At 37.7% G+C, this 23,345-nt stretch overlaps 1 protein-coding gene and 1 long non-coding RNA gene across 2 annotated transcripts; one reads left to right on the forward strand and one right to left on the reverse strand.

Moving 5' to 3' along the window:
* Positions 1-1,297: 1,297 nt before the first annotated feature.
* Positions 1,298-22,795, forward strand: pou2f3 (POU class 2 homeobox 3). Its single transcript, XM_022194345.2, has 12 exons — positions 1,298-1,354; positions 8,203-8,229; positions 11,252-11,353; positions 12,547-12,652; positions 14,195-14,280; positions 15,730-15,906; positions 17,481-17,622; positions 18,446-18,579; positions 18,814-18,978; positions 21,637-21,679; positions 21,932-22,046; positions 22,559-22,795. The coding sequence occupies exons 1-12, from the start codon at positions 1,298-1,300 to the stop codon at positions 22,599-22,601; spliced, it is 1,197 nt and encodes a 398-aa protein (XP_022050037.1). The 3' UTR covers positions 22,602-22,795.
* LOC127530512 (uncharacterized) lies at positions 12,556-22,032 on the reverse strand. The gene is made up of 3 exons (XR_007937093.1): positions 21,919-22,032; positions 15,684-15,789; positions 12,556-12,659 (listed from the first exon to the last, which is right to left on the reverse strand). It is a non-coding gene; the product is annotated as an uncharacterized LOC127530512 (long non-coding RNA).
* Positions 22,796-23,345: the final 550 nt, after the last annotated feature.

Below are 23,345 nucleotides of genomic sequence, written 5' to 3' on the forward strand. Positions count from 1 at the left end.
CGCGACAAGTTTGATAAGCATTTAGTTATATTTATAATTTTCCTGCTTTATGTTGTATCTCTGTTGGATTTCACATATTGAAGGAAGAAAATGCCTAAAATAATTATGAAAAATCACAAAAAGTTATAACATTTTGAGGGTTTTAACTGTTTTTCTAACCTAAAAAAATCACCTTGAGCTCCGCAAAACCTGTGCAGGGATATTTTTTTAATCTTTCATGCAGATTATTGTTAAACGTTTAAAGAATTTTCTGTATGAGGTGTTTGCAAGATAACAACACAGAGCCACAAATGCAGCTTCTCTACTTTCCAATGCATACTTTTATTTAGAAAGATCATTTAAATGTTAACAGAACCTGTTTTAATTGCTTTATCTTCATCAACAACTAACGAGCAAAACTTTGAGGAAAGGAGTCCCTGCTCTATGGAAGCCCAGTTATGCCAAATTAAAATACCAATTTAAAATTAGACTTTTTTAAGTCAAAGCTCTGACAAAACAAAATTATGACAGTGAGCCAACATCTGGATTTATGAATCAAATTTGACCTCTTTATTTAATCGTTTTGACCTCGTGTGTCAAACATAATGAGCTCAAATATGAAAATCAGGAAGAGGCGGTTAATCAAGAGGCCCCCATGAGCCTCAAACGCTGAGCAGAAACAAGGCAAACACCGTGTTGTTTTCCAAAGCACCCTGAGGATGACTCCACTTGGCTTTTTTGTACGGACACACACGGACACACACACACACACACACACACACACACACACTGTAAATTCGCAGTAACCCCATTGTTATTTTATGCAAACAGTCTGAAGCTGGATAGGACGTACAGAGGCCTATGCAAATCAGCCCATCAGCCAGAGCAGTGTGTACTGCAGAGGTGAACGCTTTTTCACTTAGGAAAATGCTGATGAGGAGCCGTGGATTTCCAAAACTTTGAACACTTGCGTCCTCTTGAATAATCAGGAAAGCAGAAGGCAGCAGGAGCAGCGTGAACGATTTACCTGAGGTAAAACACAAGCTCTTCAATAAATATTTTAATTATTACATGAGTGTTTTTAAAAGCTCCTGTGCAGTAAGAGGCAGACGGAGACGACTGTAGCGGCAACGGGAAAATCTGCTTATGAATATTACAAGTAGGAATCAGTGTGTAGAGTTTGTGTGGCGCTGTGGAGGGGAGGGCGCATTAGAATAAACTCAAGATCATTTTCCTGGGTGGCCTGACTGCTTCATTGTCCCGGTGAAGCTACAATCCTGTAGGAAAATCAGCTATATTTATCATTACAGATATTAAGATGAGCGCGGACGCGGTGGAGCAGTCGGACGCTCCAGCTGACCAGGCAGGTAAGGACGTCTCACCTTCCTCCTGTCAACACGATCTGAACACGTAGATGAGTTTAACAGATAAAAACATCTTTCTTTAAGTCATCTTTACATCTGGAAAGCTGTATTTTCATTACACCTGTTCAATCTGTGTGTGTCACTGAAAAAATCTACTGTTATCTGGATTATCTGAAAGGACAGGTGTGTTTAAAGTCTGCTGCTAAAATATCCTAATTTCAATTTTAGTTAGACTTATAGGGTCAGTCACTGTTTAAGCCTCCTGTTGTCCTCATTTACTGGCACCAAAAAATATTGTTCCTTCGTCTGAAAAAACATCCAAAAATTCTATGAAAAAATTCCCCAAATTTATAAAAATTTGCAAAATCTTCAGGAAGAAAATTCTTTAAAAGTTTCCCTTAAAAGTTTTGTTTTTAAAAATAAATCCCCAAATTTGGCAAGAAAGAGAAATAAAAAATAAAAAAATACAAATTGTAAATATTTTTAAAAAATGAATATAAATTTTACCAAAAATTCCTAAAAATTTCTAAACTGATTACACATATATATCAATAAAAGTTCTAATATTTTCTTTAAGAACATTCAGAAAAAAATCAACCAAATCCAGCGAATTTCGCTGGATTTTGATTGATTTTTTTTTCTGAATGTTCTTAAAGAAACATTTAATTTCAACATTTCCTTTTTCCTCCAAAAAATGTTAAAAATTTCCCAAAAATGTTGGAAATGTGGAAGTTTTCGCTGTGAAAATATATATTTTGTCGCACATTTTCAAACTCAAAACAGGTCAATTTGACCCGCAGGACAACACGAGGGTTAATCATCAACATGTGCTGCAGTATTTAAGCAACAAATTGCTCTTTATGGCCGATATGACACAAAAAAAGTGAAACGAGCAGCCAAATTGACCTGATCTGTGGGCATTAGTGGGGGTTCCTGGATGGATGTATGTTCAAAAGTTTGGGGTCACTAATATAGGGCGATTTTAGCTCATGCAGAGCAACTTTAACTTATTTCTCAGCAACTCTAAATAATATAGAGTAATTTTAATTCATCTACACGCCTGTTCAAAAGTTTGGGGTCACTTAGAAATGTCTTTATTTATGAAAGAAAAGCAGATTTTTTTCAATAAAGACAACATTAAATGAATGATAAATCCAGTGTAGACATTGTTAATGTGATAAATGACTATTGTAGCTGGAAACAGCTGATTTTTAATGGAATATCTCCATAGGGGTACAGAGAAACATTTCCAGCAACCATCACTCCTGTGTTCTAATGCTACATTGTGTTAGCTAATGGTGCTGAAAGGCTCATTGATGGTTAGAAAACCCTTGTTCAGTTATGTTAGCACATGGATAAAAGTGGGAGTTTTCATGGAAAACCTGAATTTGTCTGGATGACTTTTGATCGGTAGAGTAACTAAGTACAATTTTGACGCACTTCTCTTTGAGTATTTCCATTTTATGCTACTTTACACTGACACTGCTACATTTCAGAGGTAATAATTCTGCTTTCTTCTCCACTACATTTATCTGACAGCTTTAGTTACAGTAAAGATAAAGATTTTAAACAACAAACTTTTAAAACACAACCCATTAATAAAGACCAGACCAGAGGTTTGCAATCTTTCACGGAAAACACCCCAAACTTTTGAACGGTAGTGTGTGTGTGTGCGTGTGCGTGTGTGTGTGTGTGTGTGTGTGTGTGTGTGTGTGTGTGTGTGTGTGTGCGTGTGTGTGTGTGTGTGTGTATACTGTGGCAGTTGGTTGCTGCACCAGGATGCACCTGAGGCTGTTTGCTGAGAACCTCTGGCTGCCCAGGGCCTGAAAACGCACAGAACCAGGAACCTGCAACAGAAAATGTGGAACTTTTTAGTGGACAAAGGCTGCGTTTTGGTCAGAATTTGATCACAGCTGCACTCTGATGCTTCATTTCATTCAGAAGAAGCTTTTTTGCTGCTTATATTCACTCGTGTCTTCCGTTTTAAAGGGCTGCTTGACCTAAATTAAAAACCACAGGTGTCTGGATATTTCCGTTTCTTTACATTTTAAGATTAGAATTCTGCCTCCAATCCAGTGCAGTGGAGAGGAATAGAATATCATGTTAAAAATCACATATGTGTCTTCTTTAGTTGAGTTTCAATTACGTTCAGTTTTCAGCTTCTTTCTGACAAAGGAATACCCACTAAAAATATGTGTTATTTCCTGTGTAAATGCTATATTTAAAGGCAGGGAGCACCACCTCCTTTGTACTGCTGCGTGGACAGAAATCTCAGACACAAACTTAAACAAATAAAAGCAAATATATCTGCATGGAGAGTTACCGCTACATGCAAGTCAAAGAGCGTGTTTTGTTTAGTTTCTTTTTTTTGGTTGTTTGTGTGACGGAACTCTTTGACCTCGTGTGGTTTGAGATCCACTGAAAGCAGATCTGCTCCCTTTGTGCGAACCCCCAGAAACTGTGTTCAGCAGACATGGTTTTTTGGATGGATGAAGGGCAGAACGAGAAAACTGTAAGACTCAAATATAGGAAAAAAAAGGGGGGAAAATTTAAAAAAAAACAACAAAAAATATATAAACCCAAAAATAGAAAAAAAGGTGCAAAAAATTTTAAAAAACAAGAAAAATATATAAACCCAAATATAGAAATGAGCAAAAAAAATAAAAATTTAAAAATAGAAATGACAACAATAATAAGAATATATACATCAATCGAAATATAGAGATAAATGAGCAAAAAATAAAATTAAACTTTAAAAATTTAAATAATAATAATAATATACATAAATTCAAATATAGAGATAAATGAACAAAAAATAAAATAAAACTTTAAAATTCTAAATAATAATAATAATATACATAAATTCAAATATAGAGATAAATGAACAAAAAATAAAATAAAACTTTAAAATTCTAAATAATAATAATAATAATAATAACAATATACATAAATCCAAATACAGAGATAAATGAACAAAAAACAAAATAAAACTTTAAAATTCTAAATAACAATAATAAAAATAATAAGAAAGAAAGAGAGAAGAAAATGACCAAAAAACCTTGAAATATATATTTTCATATATATAATTTTTGCAATTTCTCTCTACACACACACACATATATATATATATAAAATGTAAAATAATATTGAAAATAATAATTGAAAAAACTAAAAGTGATGATGTGTTCCTGCAACAGTGGCTTTTATAGAAGAAAAATTACTTTGTTTGTTTTTTTTTCCTTGTTAACGTGTTCATGTGGTGTTTTTTCATGTGCTGTGAGACACAACATGTGAACATCAGCATGGTGGAGCTTTTCCACCTTTGACAGTGTGAAACACATGGATCAGACTCCTGACGTTTCACAGTCACCATCAAATAAGCAGCGCCTCACTGACCACGCTGTTGTTATCAGATTCTAGGAAACCAAACATGCATATGTCAGAAACAAACTCAGAAATATTCATGCATGAAAAACATGTGTGCTCTCTCTTTTTCTCAGAGGTAAAGTATGGCGATGTTCTGCTTTTTCTAATTGAATCAATCCAATTAAAAGACCAAAAAACAACAACAAATTGATCCTACCAAGTGTTATCTGTTGATTTATCACATCAGTCCATAACACCGAGGTTAACTGTTGTCCAAAAACTACTAATAAACACAAACATTGTAGCGTTTTAACGTTAATCCTGCATTCACAGTCCTGTCCGACTGCCACAAACAAACTCCACAAAGCAAGAAATCTAATCGATAAACTCATCCTCACCATAAAGTAGTCCCCAACAGGTGCACTGTGTACTCCTGCTGCTGTTTCAGGACGTCACTCAGTCTTCATAAAAACTCTAAATGTACATTTATGAATATTTTTTACAGATTTCTCTCCACTGGGATGCTGTGGGTTTGGATCAGGGTGTCACATGCAGGGCACAAAAAATGGAAAATATTTAAACATTTAGTTTTTTTTGTGGAATTTGTTGGCGTATACAGAATACTATACAATTTCCTTTTATTTTTACAGCAGAGTAACGCAGCTACATGTTGAATTTTACTTTTTTTTATATCGTAAGCCCTAAAATGTAATATCTGCCAGATAACATATCTTTATAATAACATGACAAAAAGCATTAGAAATACAGAAGAAAGCTCGTTGATGTTAAAAAATGTGGGAAAAAACTAATAATTTCTCTTTATATGGAAAAAATAACCCATGAATCACACAGTGTACATCAAGTTTTTAAAAAAAATACACAATAAATTAAAAATGGAGCCACTTTAAATGTGAAAAAAGTGAATTTATATGGGGTTTGAGTCATTTAGGACGTGTTTTTTTTAATTTTTTTACAATTCCTATTAATTTAGGACAATTTATTTTGGACTTTTTTTAGTCACTTGTCAAAGGCAGCATGCTGTCATTGCATACGGATTCTGACACTATACTGCGATAATTGCAGCATTTAGTGTGGGATCAGGAAAGCACTTCTTTAAAATGTCACACTGAGCCCTGAAGACAAACTGAAGCCAAACAGAGAGCTGAGCCCGAAGGGACGATCTGCTTGTTTTCAGCGGAGTTCTGCTCACTTTTCACGACTGAATTTTAGCAGGAGACAAACAACACAAACGAGACAAAAAAAACCCACAAAACAACACAAGTGCGCAAATAAAACAAAAGACAAAATTACATAAAATAAGACAAAAAACACAAGAAAGACAACAATGAGACACAAAACGACAAAAATGAGACAAACCGCATGAAGCAAAACTAAAAAAGAGACAAAAAATTAGACAAAAAAGAAGACGAACAGACGTGAAAGAGAGAGCTGAGCCTGAAGGGACGATCAGTTTGTTTTCAGTGGAGCTCGCTTCACTTTTTACGACTGAATTTTAGGACAACACATTTTGGAGTGATGTGACTGCCGCAGTGTGTGTGTGTGTGTGTGTGTGTGTGTGTGTGTGTGTGTGTGTGTACGTGTGCTTCCTGCGCTCAGAGCTGATTTGCATGTTTGGTCATTTCCATACTGGAAGCTCGGTCGTGAAGCTGGCTGTGCTGTGGGGGAGGTGGAGGAGGGCTGCTGGTGGCATGCTGAGGGGTTATTGGAGTATTTGCATCGTGTGTCTCCAGCAGCTCACTGCCTCACACACACAGACACACACATAGACACACACACACACAGACACACACAGACACACACATAGACACACACACACACAGACACACACATAGACACACACTCGGAGTCCAAAAGGCCCCATTTGACATTCAAATGATGTGAGCTTATCCAGCACACCTTTGTACTCTCCTCCTCTGAGCTCTCCGTCCTCTCCACACTCAGCCTTCTTGAAAAGACCTGACATGTTTTTGAACGCAGTGTGAACAATCAGCAGTGTCAGAGGAAGGATTCAGAGCCTTTAAAGTACAACTAAAGCATAAAAAAGTGCAGAAAATGAAATGTTGCACACTATGACCCACATACTGCAGAGCTCTTTGACTAAAATGGATGCATTCTTTGTTGGGACTCAGTTTTCTTTAATCAAACTACACTGTAAAAAAAAAAAGGTTGTTTTTACGATAATATTCCAGCTGTGGTCACCCAAATTACGGTAAAACATTTCCCACATTTATGGTAAAGAAATGTACTGATGTTGTTGATTTTAGGGTTAGAAAATGTGCTTCAGTCCTTATTTTACTGTAACTATTAAAATTTGAAAAATGTACATGAAAAAAACATATAAAATACAATTTGTGTGACTTATTATAAATGTTACAGCATTTTTTCAGTTATCAGGACAACAGTTAGTGTATTTAACATTAAATATGTGTGTTTTTAGCAAAAACTGCAGTTAAAGTTGTCATAAATATTAAAACCTATGCCTGCTATTAACACAAATGTAACAAACTGTACTTTTTTACATGTATTAAATGCAGAAATTGCCGTGTTACTTGTTAAATAAATATTGCAGCATGTCTCCAGTAGAACAGTTTATACATTTAACTGGGAAAAACTGCATTCTTTTCAACAATTAAATGCAAAAACTACAGTATTGTTATACATGTAGATGCATTTTTCCATTAAAAACTGTGCAGGAGTCAAGAAATGTTTTTTTTTCCAACAGAAAAAAATCTAAAGAACACACTTTTCTCCTGATTAACTTACTGATGGTGATTCTGTGTTAAACAAACTGTTTTCGAGTTCACAGATTTTTACCGTCATGATTTCACAGCTTTCACCGTAAATCAGAAACATTTTTGTCGGTAAAGGCTGCAGATGAAAATCACTGAATGGCTGTAACACTACCAGAGCGTTTGTTTTCTCTGACTGTTATTCAGTCTACTGTCATTTAAGACCAGCAAAAGCAGCAAACTTTTACCTTTGAGAAGCTCAATTTTGAAAAATATTGTAAATCTCAAGCTCTATAATAATCAACTACTGCTGTCAAATAAATAACTTACAGCCTGAAAAACAGAAGAGGTTCTTAGAGTATTTATTGAGACACAGCAGGTTATTCAAACAGGCTGCTGGTGTTATTCATAGTTCTGGTGATGTAGCTGTTTATGTTGTGCTTTTATCATGACCTGTTTTACGCCTGTCTTTTATTATTGTAACTTGCTAGAATTGTTTGTTTTTGCTTTAACGTTTGAGACTTTTGCAGGGTGCGTTTTAATCAAATCAAATCTAGCAGATGCTAAAATCTCTACAATAACAGATTTTTCAGTAATATTTTGATTTAATTAGAAAAAAAAAGTTTAATTAAAGTCGAGTGACTTTATTTGGAAATTGTGTCTGAAGAGGAAATATGAAGAAACAACGAGATTGTAAGAATTCAAACACCCCTCACTCTCTTCTTCTCTTTTAACCTTTAGAGCGAAACGGAATTGACTTCAGTCGACAAGTAAGTATCAGAATTCCTCTAACTTCTATCAGTTTGTGTCGTGCATGAATGAAGTCTGTGTCATCAGAAAGACGACTCGCGTTGCTTTGTTTAATTGGAGAAACAATTTCCTGTTAGCTCACATGCAAAGTAATGTTTGCTTCCAGCACAGCAGCCGGTGAAACTCGACGGTACGTTTGAAGGGCAGACGCTGATCGTGGCACTTCCTAATCTTAAATAAAAGTAATTTTGTCTTTTTAAATAAATGAAACTGCCAGCTGTTGTGACTAGAAGCAGCAGACGGTAGTAGGAGGATACAGAGAAAGACAAGACTGAGCTCAACTACTGAGATGTTGTTACTTATCTTACTGCTTGGATGATAAAGGAAATTATTTTTACGACTAACAGGCCACGTGTTACAGATGCAGCACTCACTCTGAACAAGCCTTTAAAAATGGTCCTCAGATGCACAGTTTGATACTTAAAAAGTCCAGTAACTTCTTAAAACAGTGAGTCAGTGTAGTTTTTAGTCAACTTTACTCAAATGGAAGCAAAAAGTGCATTTTCTGGCTTCTTTTCTTGGAGGTGAATTGACATTCGGTCATGGATAAATTTATTAGACCACCTTTCTTTACAGATTTTCACCGTAAAATTACCAAAAAATAAATAAATTACAGTGTAGGTAAAGGCTGCAGATGAGAATTTTAGTTCAGGTTTAGTAGCAGAAGATTCACTAAATCATTGTTTAAAGACAATTATATACCCGAGGATGAGGAAACTTAAGTGTCTCTTACTCACAGAAAACAAGTTCCACCCTAGGTCTTTGCATGTGCAGCGCTGCTGATGACATGAAATGACCTCTTACATACGCTGGCAATACAGTTAAGCTTCAGCATGTCAAATAGGACATAAAGTACGATGGAATCAGCTGCATTTTTAGTCATGCTCATTGTACTCTTCAGGTAATAGACCTTTAGTTGCAACAATCAATCAATCAATCCTTTATTGTCATTGAACACTTTCATATACAATGAAGAGGCATTGAAATTAACAGGAAATTGAAGAAAACAAAGACGTTCTAATCATTTTTTCCATGACTGTACATTTGGTGCTTCAGTGAAATAGTTTCCAACCTTTGTAAAGCAGAGCAACAGTCATAGAAACTTTAGCCAAAAGTCACATTCAACAACACATTTGGCTGATCGTTTCTCTGCTAAAATTGAGTTTAAAGGCGATAGTCTTGTACTGAAAAAAAAAAAAAAAAAAAAAGGTTGTCCTCAGTGGATAGCAGCTCCTGAAGATCCCAGAACTTTAGAGATTCAGGCTGCAGCACTGACTGCATTGATCAAAAATGCCAGCATGTTCCATAATTTTACATCTGCACCTTTAAAAACCAACATCTGTCGTTCATTTTATGCTACGATGCAACAATAGGGAGCTACAGAAGACATCCTAAGCTAAATGGATCACACCTTGTCGAGCATTTATGCAGAAAAATACGTCCAGCAGGAGTTTGAGACGACATCCACACAAATACGTTTTCGTTTGTACCCTGTGATGCACAACATGGGTCAAAAGTGACGAACATTCAGTGGAAAATCTCTTGACCTATATTGTGCATCAAAGGATTAAAATGGAGTTCTAAATCAAGAAAAACTATCTCTGTTCAGATAAGCGTTTTAGCTCAGTTGCTGAAGTAATCTCCACGCAAACTAACATGCTTGAAAAGACACATCACATGGCCATTACACTGGAAATGTGCCGGTGTGAACGTGAAGCATCGGGTTGGTTGCACAGCTGTAAACACCGCTGAGGAAGAACAGCAATGGGGAAAAGTAAAAGATCAGTTAGAGAGCAAAAAAAGTCTCCATTGCTGCCCGTCCAGACAACAATCCAACTTTAGAGTTTTCAAATTAAACCTGGGTCAGCAACGTTTCCAAAAATCTCCATTTTAGCAGTCCTAAATCTCTGGGTGCTAGACGTCGACGTAGCAGAAGTTTTGTCTTTTAAAATGAAATGGAACTAGTGTGGATGTAACCTGAGGCTGCGATCCACAATAAGAAGCTCCAAACTAAACGTTGATCGTTGTTTTGCATCGCTGCAGGCTAAAATGACACAGTAGAACAGCTTTTTGAAATGTCAGCTGACTAATTTGCCTAATCTTCGCAGGACTTAAGACTGCAGTAAAAACACAGAACTGAGAGAAAACCACGTCCTTGGAAAGTTCCCGATTCCCTCTTAGATTTGTTTATTTGGATAATTTATACACAACTTAGATAGAAAAATTGTGCAGAAATACATAAAATCTTCTATGAAAAAGGTTAGTAGTTTCCTACAGCGGCTGGACTCCATCATTTTAGGCAAAAAATACTCAAACGCGAGTAAATAGTGAATTTATTGGATGCTGTTTTCAGCTTTAGTTTATGTGAGACTAGGCTATGATGCTTAACGACATTAATTGTTTGTAGGATCAATTAAACGTTTGTTTTGGGTATTTTATGGGATTTGTTGATGATAATAACATATTGGATCCTAGAGCTACGGGAATGGTGATAAATGTACTCTAACTCATAACTCAACTGCCTTTTAGACAACTAACATCCTCGGGATAAACTACCTGCTCACAGATGTCAATAGTTTGCAGCTATTTGGATTCTTCTACAAATATTCCTTTTGTGGCAGGAAAACGTCTCTGTCGGTGCTCGTGTTTTCAGGAAGTGTCTCGGCTTTCAGGGGTTAGTTGGTAGAGGAGTGGGGGGGGGGATTTGCATACTGGCTTGCCCAAAGGGACTGAGAGAGTCTATCAGTCTTTGTATCGTGTTTAGTGACCAAACTGGTCCTGAAGCGACTGTTCATGAGTCTCCATGTGTTTCTTTTTCAGTACGCTGCACACACACACACACACACACACACACACAAACACACACATATATATACAGTCAGACAATGATTCCCATCCTCTCTGCTCTGCAAAACTGATCCTATCTTCTTATTTATTCTATCCCTGAGGAACAGCAGTTGATAGTTTGTTTTTTGTTTTCAGATAAAGACAGAGGACATCAACGACCCGCCTCATTCAACCGCCACGCTGAAGACATGTCACCTGACTCAGAGCTCTCCGGTTCATGGAGGTCAGCTGACGGGGGTAAGAGAAGAACCCACCGAGTCCAGCATTTCAGTTTGTCACAAGGAACACTCTCTGGGGAAGCTTTATCGAGTCTTTTAAACTCACCTTCATGATGCTAATTCTGGTCATATTCTTTATTCTGTATGGAAGTGCAGTAACAAAGTGTTGCAATATCCCTTTAAATAACCCTGCACACTGTCACTCACTTGTTTATAAAACTTCAGGGCGTGCAAGAAGCTTTCAAAAATAGTTTTTTTCAGTCGAGCAATACTATTATATTACACTATTATTAGTATATTATTGAGTTATTATGAAATGATGCAGCAATATGTAAGAAGTAAGTAACCAATCCTAGTATTGTAATTAAGTAGAAAACAGAGGACCTTACATTTTACATCAACAATTTTATTTAATGTCACTAAATAAAAATATTGTACTACACTGTATATAGTAAATATGACTGACGTAAGTAATAGTCTTAATCTAAACTAGCTACTTATACAGTTACTGTTCAGGAATATTGTTTATATTAGCAGAACAATTATTGTTTTTTAATTATTTGTCCTTTAAATTTTTACTTCAACAGTGTTTTCCTAATAACACTTGGTTAATATTACTTGTGTGACACGCTGAATGAATTATTTTTATGTTGTATCGCTACTAAATAGTAAAACGGTGTTTTGTTAAGATTCATTTAAAAATTAGGGTCAGAACATTAATAAATCAATAATATTTTAGCATTGAAAACATTAAAAAATATTGGCAGTTATTTAATTTATTTCATTTCATTGTATTCCTGCATTTTTATATTGAATGTTAATTTAAATGAAATAATAATCTAATAATATTTGGTAATATTTTCTATATAACATGACTAATATTATAATTAATAGCAAATATTTACTTAAAATGGCATGACATCATATTTTTAATACTACAAAATACTTTATTACTGTGTATTTCTCACTTTTTATATAGCTTTGGAATTTTTAATCTGTAGCAAATCATCCTATTTTATAACCTGATGGTTTGTATTGTGTGAAAAATAAGTTGGATCAGAATTATAAAGAAGCATAAAATAAAATATCTCAAAATGTGTGTTGTGTTGAAGTATTTTCAACCACTACAGCGTGTTTATAGAAAGCAAATTCACTTCAAACTCAACCCTTTATGGGCAGATTGTCTCATTTTTGTTCCATTTCTTGCTCCAGGAGCTCACCTCTCTCCACACCATGCAGCAGCTGGTTCTGATGCCGCCTTCCCACCTGTCGTCTCCGTCCCCCTTCCTGCTCTCCCAGAGTCCCTCCAGTCACCAAGGTGGAGCCTCGACACATTCAAACCCAGTCAGACCGACACAAGCAGAAAACACAGCTGCAACCAGAAGCCTTTGCTAACAGCTGGGGCGATGGGGAGCAGAGTAAATGTAGAGATTAAAGCTACGGCGTAAACAGACATTTAACAAGCAGATTGATTTAAAAGACTAGTGGAACATTTTAAAGCACACAAACAGGTAGAACAGCTCACCTGTGTATATCCAGTGGTACCAAAAACTGCCTGACTCTAAAGCAAACTGACATGTTATATCATGTTAGTTTCATACTGGCTCAGATGGATCATGCTGAGAACAAAGTTGACTGAAATCAGGAGAAATGATCCAACGAGTAGCACAGTGATGTGAGCATCGGCAGCATCAATTCTGAGGATTCTCTTCAACTTTATTGAGTTGGAAGGAAGGCCTTATTTAGATTACAACCCAGTATGGAGACAACTTGTCTGCTCCATAGCGCCAGACTAAACAGTATCTAATCATAACCAAGTCTTGTTTTCCTACAGCAGCTGTCTCTCTCGTGTGTCTTCTTTTACACCATCTTCCTACAGCCATGGCCATAAGTTTGGACACAAGTACCATGACGCTTGTGAATCTTAGAAAATACCACAAAATTGTCACTTACCAGTCATAGCCATCAACCAAAATGAAATACAGATATTTCCAGTGCATAAATTTGATGTTTGACAGCAAATATTGACATTGGAATATTAACTGCAAATTGTTGCACAAATTTTGTCATTGACTGACGAAAGTTTTTCATATACTATTCGCTGTCAAACATCAAATTTATGCACTGGAAATATCTGTATTTCATTTTGGTTGATGGCTATGACCAGTATTTATATTGTAAGTGACAATTTTTTGGTATTTTCTAAGATTCACAAGCGTCATGGTACTTGTGTCCAAACTTATGACCATGGCTGTATCTCATGGTCATATTAGAGACAGAGAGAGCCTGAATGCTCCCAGCCTCAGTTTGGGAGAAGCTACTAATAGTATTATTATAGCAAAACTATTTGTCAGCTCATATGTAGAGTTGTCTGTCTGTATTTCAATCTGTCAGAAGCTGTAGTATAATTTGAAGTGATCTATAGGGTCTACAACTTGATTTAAGGTGACTGTAGTTGACAGATGGAACCTGCATGATATTCTGGGATGTCTTCAGCTAACAACTGCGAGGAAATACCTCAATAAGGGGGAAGAGAGTAATTTCTCTTCAAGGAGCAGCGTCATGTTTGCTTCCCTTCTGTCCAAGAGTTACATGGAAAAACTGACATCCCAGATCTGCATGTTCATGTGGAGCCACAGTTAGCTTAGCATCAAGACTGAAATCAGCTGGAAAAAGCAAGTCCACATGCAAAATTTAAAAACATGTCTTGTGGTTAATTAAGCAACAGATTGTAACTAATCTGATTAATTATAAAACCAACAGGAGGATAAATACGTGATTCATTTTACATGCTGGGACTATTTCCTGACAAACAACTCTTTAACATATGCTTTTATTCTGCCTCTGTTTTCCTTTGCAGCTCTTCTGCAGCAGAACTTGTCTCTTCCTAGTCACAGTCAGACCAGTCTCCTCCCACACCAACCTGGACTGGCTCTGACTCCACAGGTAAACTTCAGACCACTAAACATGAAGTATACTGCACCCAAGGTAGGAGAGAAGAAGGCTACGAATGAGGAAACAGGGCTGTAAACAACACGCGTATCGAAATACCAAAAACATCTGATTCATTTCTGAGGAAGGAAATAAATTCACCACATTTGGTAACCAAATAGACCACGTTTCAGCAACATGGAGCTTATTTTAAGCAGCAAAAACACACATCTGATGTTTGAGAAACATCACGTTTAGAGAGGCAGTTTTTCAATGAAGACTTCAACACATGAACAGCAGTGGTAGGTTTGTAAGAGTATGTCAACTCACTCCATAGTTATAACATCCACACTGTTAGTTTCTACACTTCTAGCACTGCCTCTGAATATAGATCATATCTTATTGGGGATATTGTAGCTTTTCTGATCAGAGTGAAAATGAAACAATGTCAGAGTGGTGCACAAATGGCTTCAGTACTACACAGGCGAAATGTAGAATTTAAAGCAAACAATATGTACACAGCAGATCATACAGCAACTTTGGTTTAAGAAAAACTATCTGAGAAACTCACTGTACATTAACAAATGTCAAAAGAAAACTTAGCGACTAGCTGGTGATCATGATTGAGTAGTAACCTCTAAAGACTGAGATATTTTCATCGTGGTGGAGACCAAAATCAGAGCAAAAAGAAAGCGGAAAATGGACTATGGTAATAAAGATATAGTGAGACTGAAAAAGTGAGACTGTCCTCCTTGAAAAAATGACCACATAGGTCGTCTGTACACGCCCGTATTACGACCGAGTGTTAGGTTTTGAAGTTAAGCGACCTCTAGCGGTTGAGTAAATATCGACACTCCAGTGTCTCAGCTGAAACGTGACCATGAATGAACTTTTACCTAACACAAACCCTAACCATAACCATAACCACAACCCTAAACCCGTCTTGCGAAAGTGAGGGAAAAGCCGTTTCGCGAGGGAAAAGCCGTTTCGCGAATTAAATCCCGTAATGCCTTCCTGTCCCTCGTAGGGGCGCTAACGTAAATACGCTCTCATGGGTCATATTCAGGGGCACGTACATACCACCTGTGTGGTCGTATGAGTTTGAGGGCTTGTTGGAAAAAGTGTAGTCTTTTCTGGAAAAAGAATAAAAATTGACTTGCTTGCAGGGTATTGTACCTATATGGGAAGGTGTGTTAATGACAAACTTTTGTACTGCTGGTGGAACAACTCTGCTTTTTTATCCAAGGGCGCATTGTCTGTATTCTTATTTAAGCTACCATCACTGTCTGAGACCAAAAGCTCTGGACACCAGCAGAAATCTGAACATCAAGTAAAGACTGAGTCCTGCTGATAAGACATAGGATCTATAATAACCGACGATACCATAGGACTGTAAAAAAAAATAATTTTCATCTTACATCATGTGGAAAGTGAAGATTTGTTTCTCTGATGTTTGTGATCCAGGCGATGAGCCGCTCTGGTCTGGCCGGACCTTCTATGGAGACCCACATGGACATGTCCCACCTGCAGATGCCCAAACACATGTCAATGTCGGCACAGGAAGAACCCAGTGACCTGGAGGAGCTGGAGCAGTTTGCCAAAGCGTTTAAACAGAGACGCATCAAGCTGGGATTCACTCAGGTAATTGAGAACCCTAGGAACACCGTGGTTCCACTCTGAGGCTCTGCAGACTCACATTCTCAGTCAGCTATCAGCTATCTTATATTGATGCGTATTTTCTTTTGGTTTGAACTGAACTGAGTTGGAAAAAAGTACACACCAGTTACGATTTAGCAAAATGTGAATGAAAACTTGATGACATTTGTAGGTTTGGTGGCTTACAGTAAGAACTGTTAGTTAAACATGAGCAAATCACATGATGAAGCCGATTACTTTTTGAGCATTTATGTCAATCTAAACAAGCAGCAGCTTATATTCTTCAGTTATGTAAATGCAAAGATAAGAAGTATTTAAGTAGCCTAGCCGCGCTAGACCCATGTTCTGAAGGCACAAGGGTCTAGGAACGCTCGACAGGGAGGGAGGCGGGCTAAAAGGTTGTCTTTCAAATCACTCTGCAGCAATTGGGTAGGTATACAACCAATCAGCGCAACGAATAGGCTGACGTAGTTCCTAGAGCGCTGGCGGATTGTGGCTAAGTCCCATTAGCTTCCCAACCAGCGGAGCCAACTGGTATATTAAGGATTTGCCATATCCCGTCGGCATAAGTCCAAATACGTCTTTCTTCTCAATGAAACACTTCAGTGCCGTCCTTTGTTTATCTTTCAAGTTGAATTTTAGCTTCAAATCTTTAAGGGCTGTGGCCAAAGCCGAGTCAAAAGATAACTGTTTATTGTGCGCCGGTTGTTTCTGTCAGAATCGTCGCGCCTCTGTCGTCACTTAGTTACGCCTGCCTTCTGACTCTACACTTCATGGTGATTGGTCCGGCCAGTTTTAGGAGAATCCAGCCTCGAGCCTTATGGAGGGGAACTAGACCCACCCTGGCAGAGAATTAAATTCGTTGCTGTGGGTTGTCTAGCGCGGCTAGGCTAGTATTTAAGTGCATTTGTTTTCAAACTGGAAAAGTTTTGTATTAAAGGTATTTCTATTGCTGTTCCATCAGGTTGTATTTTTGAGCTTTCAGCAGCTTATTTAAAGCAGTCAGATGATCTGACAGGATTTTAAATAAACCTCCAGGTTAGTCAAAGTAGGTCAGAACAGAAAACAAAGGTGGCTATTAAAATTAGAATTTCCTGCTTTAACTGTAACCTACTGCACTTTTGTTCAATTAGGGACTATTAGCAACAACTCAGGCGTGATCACCAAAGTGGTTTACATAATGTGGGCTTGTTTTCAACCTGTCTGCTCATCTTGCTTTTGTTTTCCCAAATCTGAACAATTTCTTTAAGAAGTACAAGAACTGATAGAAATGGTAGGCAAAAACAAGATAACAACAAGCTGCAATAAATTAGAGTTATCCTTTAATAATAACTGGACTTTAGATTTCGAACTGTACTTTTTTTGCTTGGATCTTTAATATATTTTAAATGTGAATTTTATTCTTGATTTTTTACTAAAAGCTTAACTGCAGGTCTACCTCAAGGAAACTCCATCCACTGAGGATGACCAGGAGACCAAAGTAAATGTCTTGTGCTTGCAGCTACTTTGAGGTTTGCATATGTTTCACGTGTTTCTGCTGCGTTTGTGTCTCATCACAGGGAGATGTGGGCCTTGCGATGGGAAAACTGTACGGCAATGATTTCAGCCAGACCACGATCTCTCGCTTCGAGGCGCTCAACCTCAGCTTCAAAAACATGTGCAAACTCAAACCTCTGCTGGAGAAATGGCTGAGCGATGCAGGTACACCACTGGGACGGTCATTTTTATTTTATCTGCAGAAAGTCAATTACAGTGAGTTAAATGCCAGAGCTAATAGAAGCTATAATTAAAGCTTACTAAATTAATCTCCAACCATTTTGATCATTAATTCATTAAAATTCTCTAATCCAGCTTCCAGTTTTGTATATTTTGTAGTTTCTATACTCCTCTGTGACAGTAAACTGACAAACTTTAGGTTGTGGAGAAAACAACACATTTTAGGATGTCATCTGATTACCATTTTTCACCATTTTCTCATATTTCATAGACCAAACACTGCATTAATTATTTGAAAAATAACTGGCAGAATCGTTGGCACTGAAAATAATCATTAGTGAGGCTACTATGAGACCTGCTGTATCTGCAATTTAAAATCATTTTATAGACTGAGTGATGTGCAGTAAAGTTCTCTTTCATTACTACAGTAAATCAAAGATAGAGTACATAGGATTTATGGGTGCACTCTGGAAGGGCTCCCATATTTAAAGAAATATTTCTACTTTACTGCAACTTGGCCTTTGCATTTAGAGTTTCCCCCATCATTTTGATAAGTAATATGTGACTTTTAACTTAAGCACAGTGCAGAAAATATAATTTTCCACTGCTCAGTAAGACACCCTGGGCCTAGATCTAAAACACCTGATCAGAAAGCAGATTCATTGATGTTATCAGATACAACTTTGGATTTCTTGCAATGGCAAATTATGTCAGAACTAAAACCCCACTGCAACACAAAATAAGGTCTAAAAATTAGGGTCCTGCTAAAAGAACGAATCTATTTTCGTGTGTTTGTATTTTCTACTAGAAAACTCGCCCTCTGACTCGATGAGCAATCCGACCTCTCTGCCTCAACTGATGGAAGGCTACGGACGCAAACGGAAAAAGAGGACGAGCATCGAAACGAACATCAAACTGACTCTGGAGAAACGTTTCCATGATGTGAGTCCAAGACTGACTCAGTATTAAACCAAACGCTATCTATCTATCTATCTATCTATCTATCTATCTATCTATCTATCTATCTATCTATCTGAGGCAGTGAATGTAGCAATTTAACATGATTTTAGCATCTTTCCGATCATTTCAAACCGTAAGCTTTGTAATAATCTTTATAGTATTTAAAAATGTTTGATTGCGTTTAAAGATGAAGTCATCAACATTGTTCGTTTTCAGAATCCTAAGCCCAACTCCGAGGAGATAACCCTGATCTCAGAGCAGCTGTCCATGGAGAAAGAGGTGGTTCGAGTCTGGTTCTGTAACCGGCGTCAGAAGGAGAAGAGGATCTTCTGCCCGGTGGCCAGTTTACCTGTCAAATCCCACAGCTACAACTCCAGAATGGTTAGCTATGTGACACATTCTTCTCTTCCGCTAAATTCTATCAACACTAACAACCAAAGGCACTCGTCTGCATGTTTATATTCATATCAAACTCTGACACACAGAGCCTCTTACCTCCATGTCTGTTTAGGGTATTTGTTTCTTTCCATCAGTGCAATCCCTTCACTAACACTGACCCATAGCTTGGAAAATCCAAACTGAATCTCCATGTTAGGAGATACAGGAGAATCAGTTTGGCATTGGGCGAATTGAATCCCGTTTCCCTCCCGGGAAAGTTTGGTACGACCAATCATAGCACGGGAGGGGGGAGTTAATGCTGCGTCATCTTCAGCGCCTGGATTACCCATAAAACACCTGCGCACCTCCCGTAACCAAACACCGACTTGGTTTGGCTCCGATTTAAAGTTATTCCTAACACCGCTAATCGTTCGGAAGGAGTCTTTTGTTGCGTAGCCTTTTCAAAAATAAGTGTTGTACTTGAGAGTACCCCATGTATTCGCAGATTTTTGTGACAAAAACGGCAGTAATCATTCACCGCGACACTTTCTCAGCTGCATGCCATTGTTGTTTGGACTACATGGACTACAAGGTCGATTCGTTTGTGCGTCACATCCGTGTTACGCTGATTGGTTCTTTCTCGTTCAAGCTGCATTCGTTAGCCCCTCCTTTTTGAAATCGTCTCTTATCATCACAATGCCAGACTGCCTTTATTTGTATTTATATTAATACATAAATAAAGTCAGTCTGGATTTTCCAGGCAACCTGACCCACCCAGAATCTCTGTGTAGCATCTCTGACTACAATACAATCAGTGGACATGGTTTTCTTTCATTGTTTAGTACTCAACTTTGTCAGTCTGGTTTGATGACAAAACTCAACAAGACAGGAGCGTTACTCATTCAGCGTTCAGAGGAGGCATAGTTTCACAATCCCATAGCATTGTCATGAGAAGGGTGTGCTCCAGTGTCATAGCGTAGGCCAGAAAAAGGTTTAGACTAACTGCAATGCAACAAATGCAGGATGTCATATTTACACCTGGTTTCATTTTGCTGTGTGCAACCCAGCATGCTTCTCTGCCAGTTCTGACCCACAATCCTCTTTGCATCGGAGGATACGTCATGGTGTCCCACTTTTGTGACAAGCTTAAGCCACCTAGAGCGTACAAATGGGTCATTTCACACTGAATGCTGCCACAAATATATAAGCAAGACAGTCAAAGCTTACAGCACAATAATGTGACAGTGTAATATGTTCTAAATGTATGCATGAAGCAGTATGCACTTTGTAAGGAAGCTGTAGTATATAGCAAAAGGAAATATAAACATTGTGTAATTTGGATTGCAGGCGAAGATTATAGAGAAGTTATCTGCAGCCTAAATTAACTTATATAGGGGTCAGGTAATACAAGACAAAGCCTTAGAGTTACGGCATATCAGAGTTCTTGTTGAAGAAAAGTAAGATGTAAGACGGCAAACATCCCACTGTGGATTTATAACTACAGAAGCCATCAAATCAAAAAAAAAAAAAAAGAGCCAATAATAGATGAGCTCAAACAAAATAAATGTTAAATCATAAACATATAAAGGAAAAATGTATCTGACCGTCCAGACACACATTCTTAATTTCAAATCAGATAAAAACTGCTTTAACACTTATTAACGCTTTAAATACTCTTTGTAAGAAAACAACAAAAATACCTTTTTGTTCAAAAGACAGCAAGCTAACACTAGTGCTAGCTTACAAGCTAGTGTTTAAATAACAGAAAGATATCAGAAAATTTTGCTCACAGTAATGTTAGCTAACGTAGATAAAACAAGCAACTCTCACTATTTTACAAGTTTACTGTGTCAAACTGTTATTATGGTGTTAATTAAGAATAGTTTTTCATAGCTCAGAATGCTGTTATCAACACAGTTAGCAATGATTCAGGAGCTGCCACTGAGCGGTGCTGCTGTTACCATGGTTACCGCGGAGTTCTGCAGTTGGAATGAACCAACTACCTTAAACAGAAAGGGGGGGGGGCATGTTTACAAGTAGAGGATTGGATACAGATATAAACAAATAGAGAAGTGCCTCTGGTTTCTACAAATTAAAATTGGAGTACACTAATACATTTACTGTGAAAATAGAACTGAACTATTTCTATCACCATCCAGTTTAAAGGGGATTTACCCCCTCAAGCTGAATGAGCATGGCCTGTCTGTTAACAAAGCTGTTTTGCAAAGCCATACTTACTCAAACAAAACAACAAATGATCTGTTTTATATTTTAGTTTACATACACATTAAAAATAGAACATTTGGTGTGTTAGGTGCTTCTCCCACTAAAAAATGAGGTCATATGACCAAATGTAATGCAGTTTTTACATGATTAAACTTCGGTAAAGGTTCATGCTCCACTATAGGATTGACAGCTCGTAAATTATACCTCAGTTATTCATGTCATGATTAATAAAACAGATCCTGGGGCGTTAATCCATCATCAGGCTCGTACAGTTTATACTTTAGGAGACATTTAGACATCGCCACTGCTTTTACTGCTGACATTAACACGCCTGTTCCCTTTGAGCACATGTGATTTAAAACCGCAAAAATGCTCTTTCTGTTAATGGAATAAATACTGTTTACTGTCCTAACATCCATTTTGGCACTGTTTCAGGCCTCAGCATCCAGATCCTACAGCCCTCTGGCTTCAGGCGGAGGCAAGTATTACACTGCTGTACTACATTTAGAGTGGCCTGATTGTGATTCAGTTCATTTTGACTAAAACTGGGTGGAACGGTGTGAAATAATGCTGTTCCCCTATTTTGACCATGTATTTTATTTACAACATGTTACAGCCAGTCTCCAAATAGTTACACAAAACACACACTAAAAACACATGGTGATGTTCTTGTATGTGGGTATTTGCATCTGTGTACCTATTCAGTAATGTTTTTACCTTTTCCTTCCAGTTTCATCAAATTCCTCCCCAAACAGTGCGAGTCGTGAGGCTTCTCCCAACAACCTGTCTGCAGCCACAGCCTCCCTAACATCTCAGGTCAACCCAGCTTCCTACAGCACACCAGGGTGAGAAACATTAGCGTGAGCAACTCATATCTGTGAAAGACATCACCGCATGAAGCCTTTTACTTATTAAGAAAAAAGACAACTACATGTGAAACAAGAAAAGCCCCCAGAGAGCTCAGTACTCCGCCAAGGCTGCTCTGTCTTTGTATGATTTCTGGATCATTGTCAGATAGCAGCACGGTGTCACTGTAACCATGACAACAAGTGAACACTACATCACATGATTGTGATCCCACTACAAATCCACTACTGAGGACTTATCCGTCAGAAAATGATCCAAGTAACAGCTGATTAAATTGTGGGGGTGTTTCTGAGTCCCATCAATTCCCGCCGCATGCTACATATTTAGGTCACATGATTCGGTATCCGTACATAATGTAAACGTGCATAACACACACCTCTGCTCAGCGCAAGGTCATTTTTATTAAAGATTTCATCCGTCGGAAATCAAAGACCGCACAGCCTTTTGTGCTTTTCTTGCTCGTCTAAACTATAACCTTTTGTTTCTTCAGGCCCTGGTATCGCACATGGAATCCTGCCACATATCACCACTGAGAAACACAAACTGTATCATATGAAGCGTTTTAGGATCGTTGTGTCTGGGAGGAATGTACAGTGAAGGCCGAGCAGCACAGCGGGGCTACGACTACAGGCTAAACCCTAAATGGACACCAGACAAAGCAGAGGAGTGCAACACAACACACTGCTGTCAACACGCAATTCATCGCTCATGCAAGTCCCAACAGCCACCAGCTCTTTGGTTTGTGCTCATGTGACTCTTTATTCTGCTGCAAAGACGAAGCAGGAAAACGAAACACACAAAGTTGAGAAACACTGGTGGGAAATCTGGTGTTGAAGCCTGTTTGATTGTGGCTTTAACTGCCAGGACTCAAATGAATTATCTGAATGTTGACTCACTAAATGTTCCTTTTACCTTCTTTATGCTGGGCCACAAAGACTCCCAACTGTTGCTGTTATTGTATGTTTTTATGTTCTCATTATAGCTAGTATTGTGTTAGTAAATTTGAAGTGATCCTTCAGTGCCTACTGCAGGCCCGCCTAAATAAATATGCAGTCAAAACATGGGGATTTAGGGATTTTCATTTACAGTTTAATAATTGGTGAGAAAAAGCTTGTATGTATACATTTACACTACCAGTCAAACATTCGGGGTCACTTAGAAATGTCCTTATTTTTGAAAGAAAAGCAGTTTTTTTCTATGAAGATCACATTAAATAAATGATAAATCCAGTGTAGACATAGTTAATGTGTTAGATGACTATTCTAGCTGGAAATACC

This window comes from Acanthochromis polyacanthus, chromosome 17 (assembly GCF_021347895.1).
Source record: "Acanthochromis polyacanthus isolate Apoly-LR-REF ecotype Palm Island chromosome 17, KAUST_Apoly_ChrSc, whole genome shotgun sequence".
NCBI lineage: Eukaryota > Metazoa > Chordata > Actinopteri > Pomacentridae > Acanthochromis > Acanthochromis polyacanthus.

Excerpts from the sequence above, each read along its gene's own strand:
- pou2f3 (XM_022194345.2), top strand. The coding sequence starts at position 1,298 with ATGAGCGCGGACGCGGTGGAGCAGTCGGACGCTCCAGCTGACCAGGCA. Across the intron at positions 17,623-18,445 it reads GAAATGGCTGAGCGATGCAG|AAAACTCGCCCTCTGACTCG; the intron begins GTACACCACTGG and ends ATTTTCTACTAG. Across the intron at positions 18,979-21,636 it reads ACAGCTACAACTCCAGAATG|GCCTCAGCATCCAGATCCTA; the intron begins GTTAGCTATGTG and ends GCACTGTTTCAG.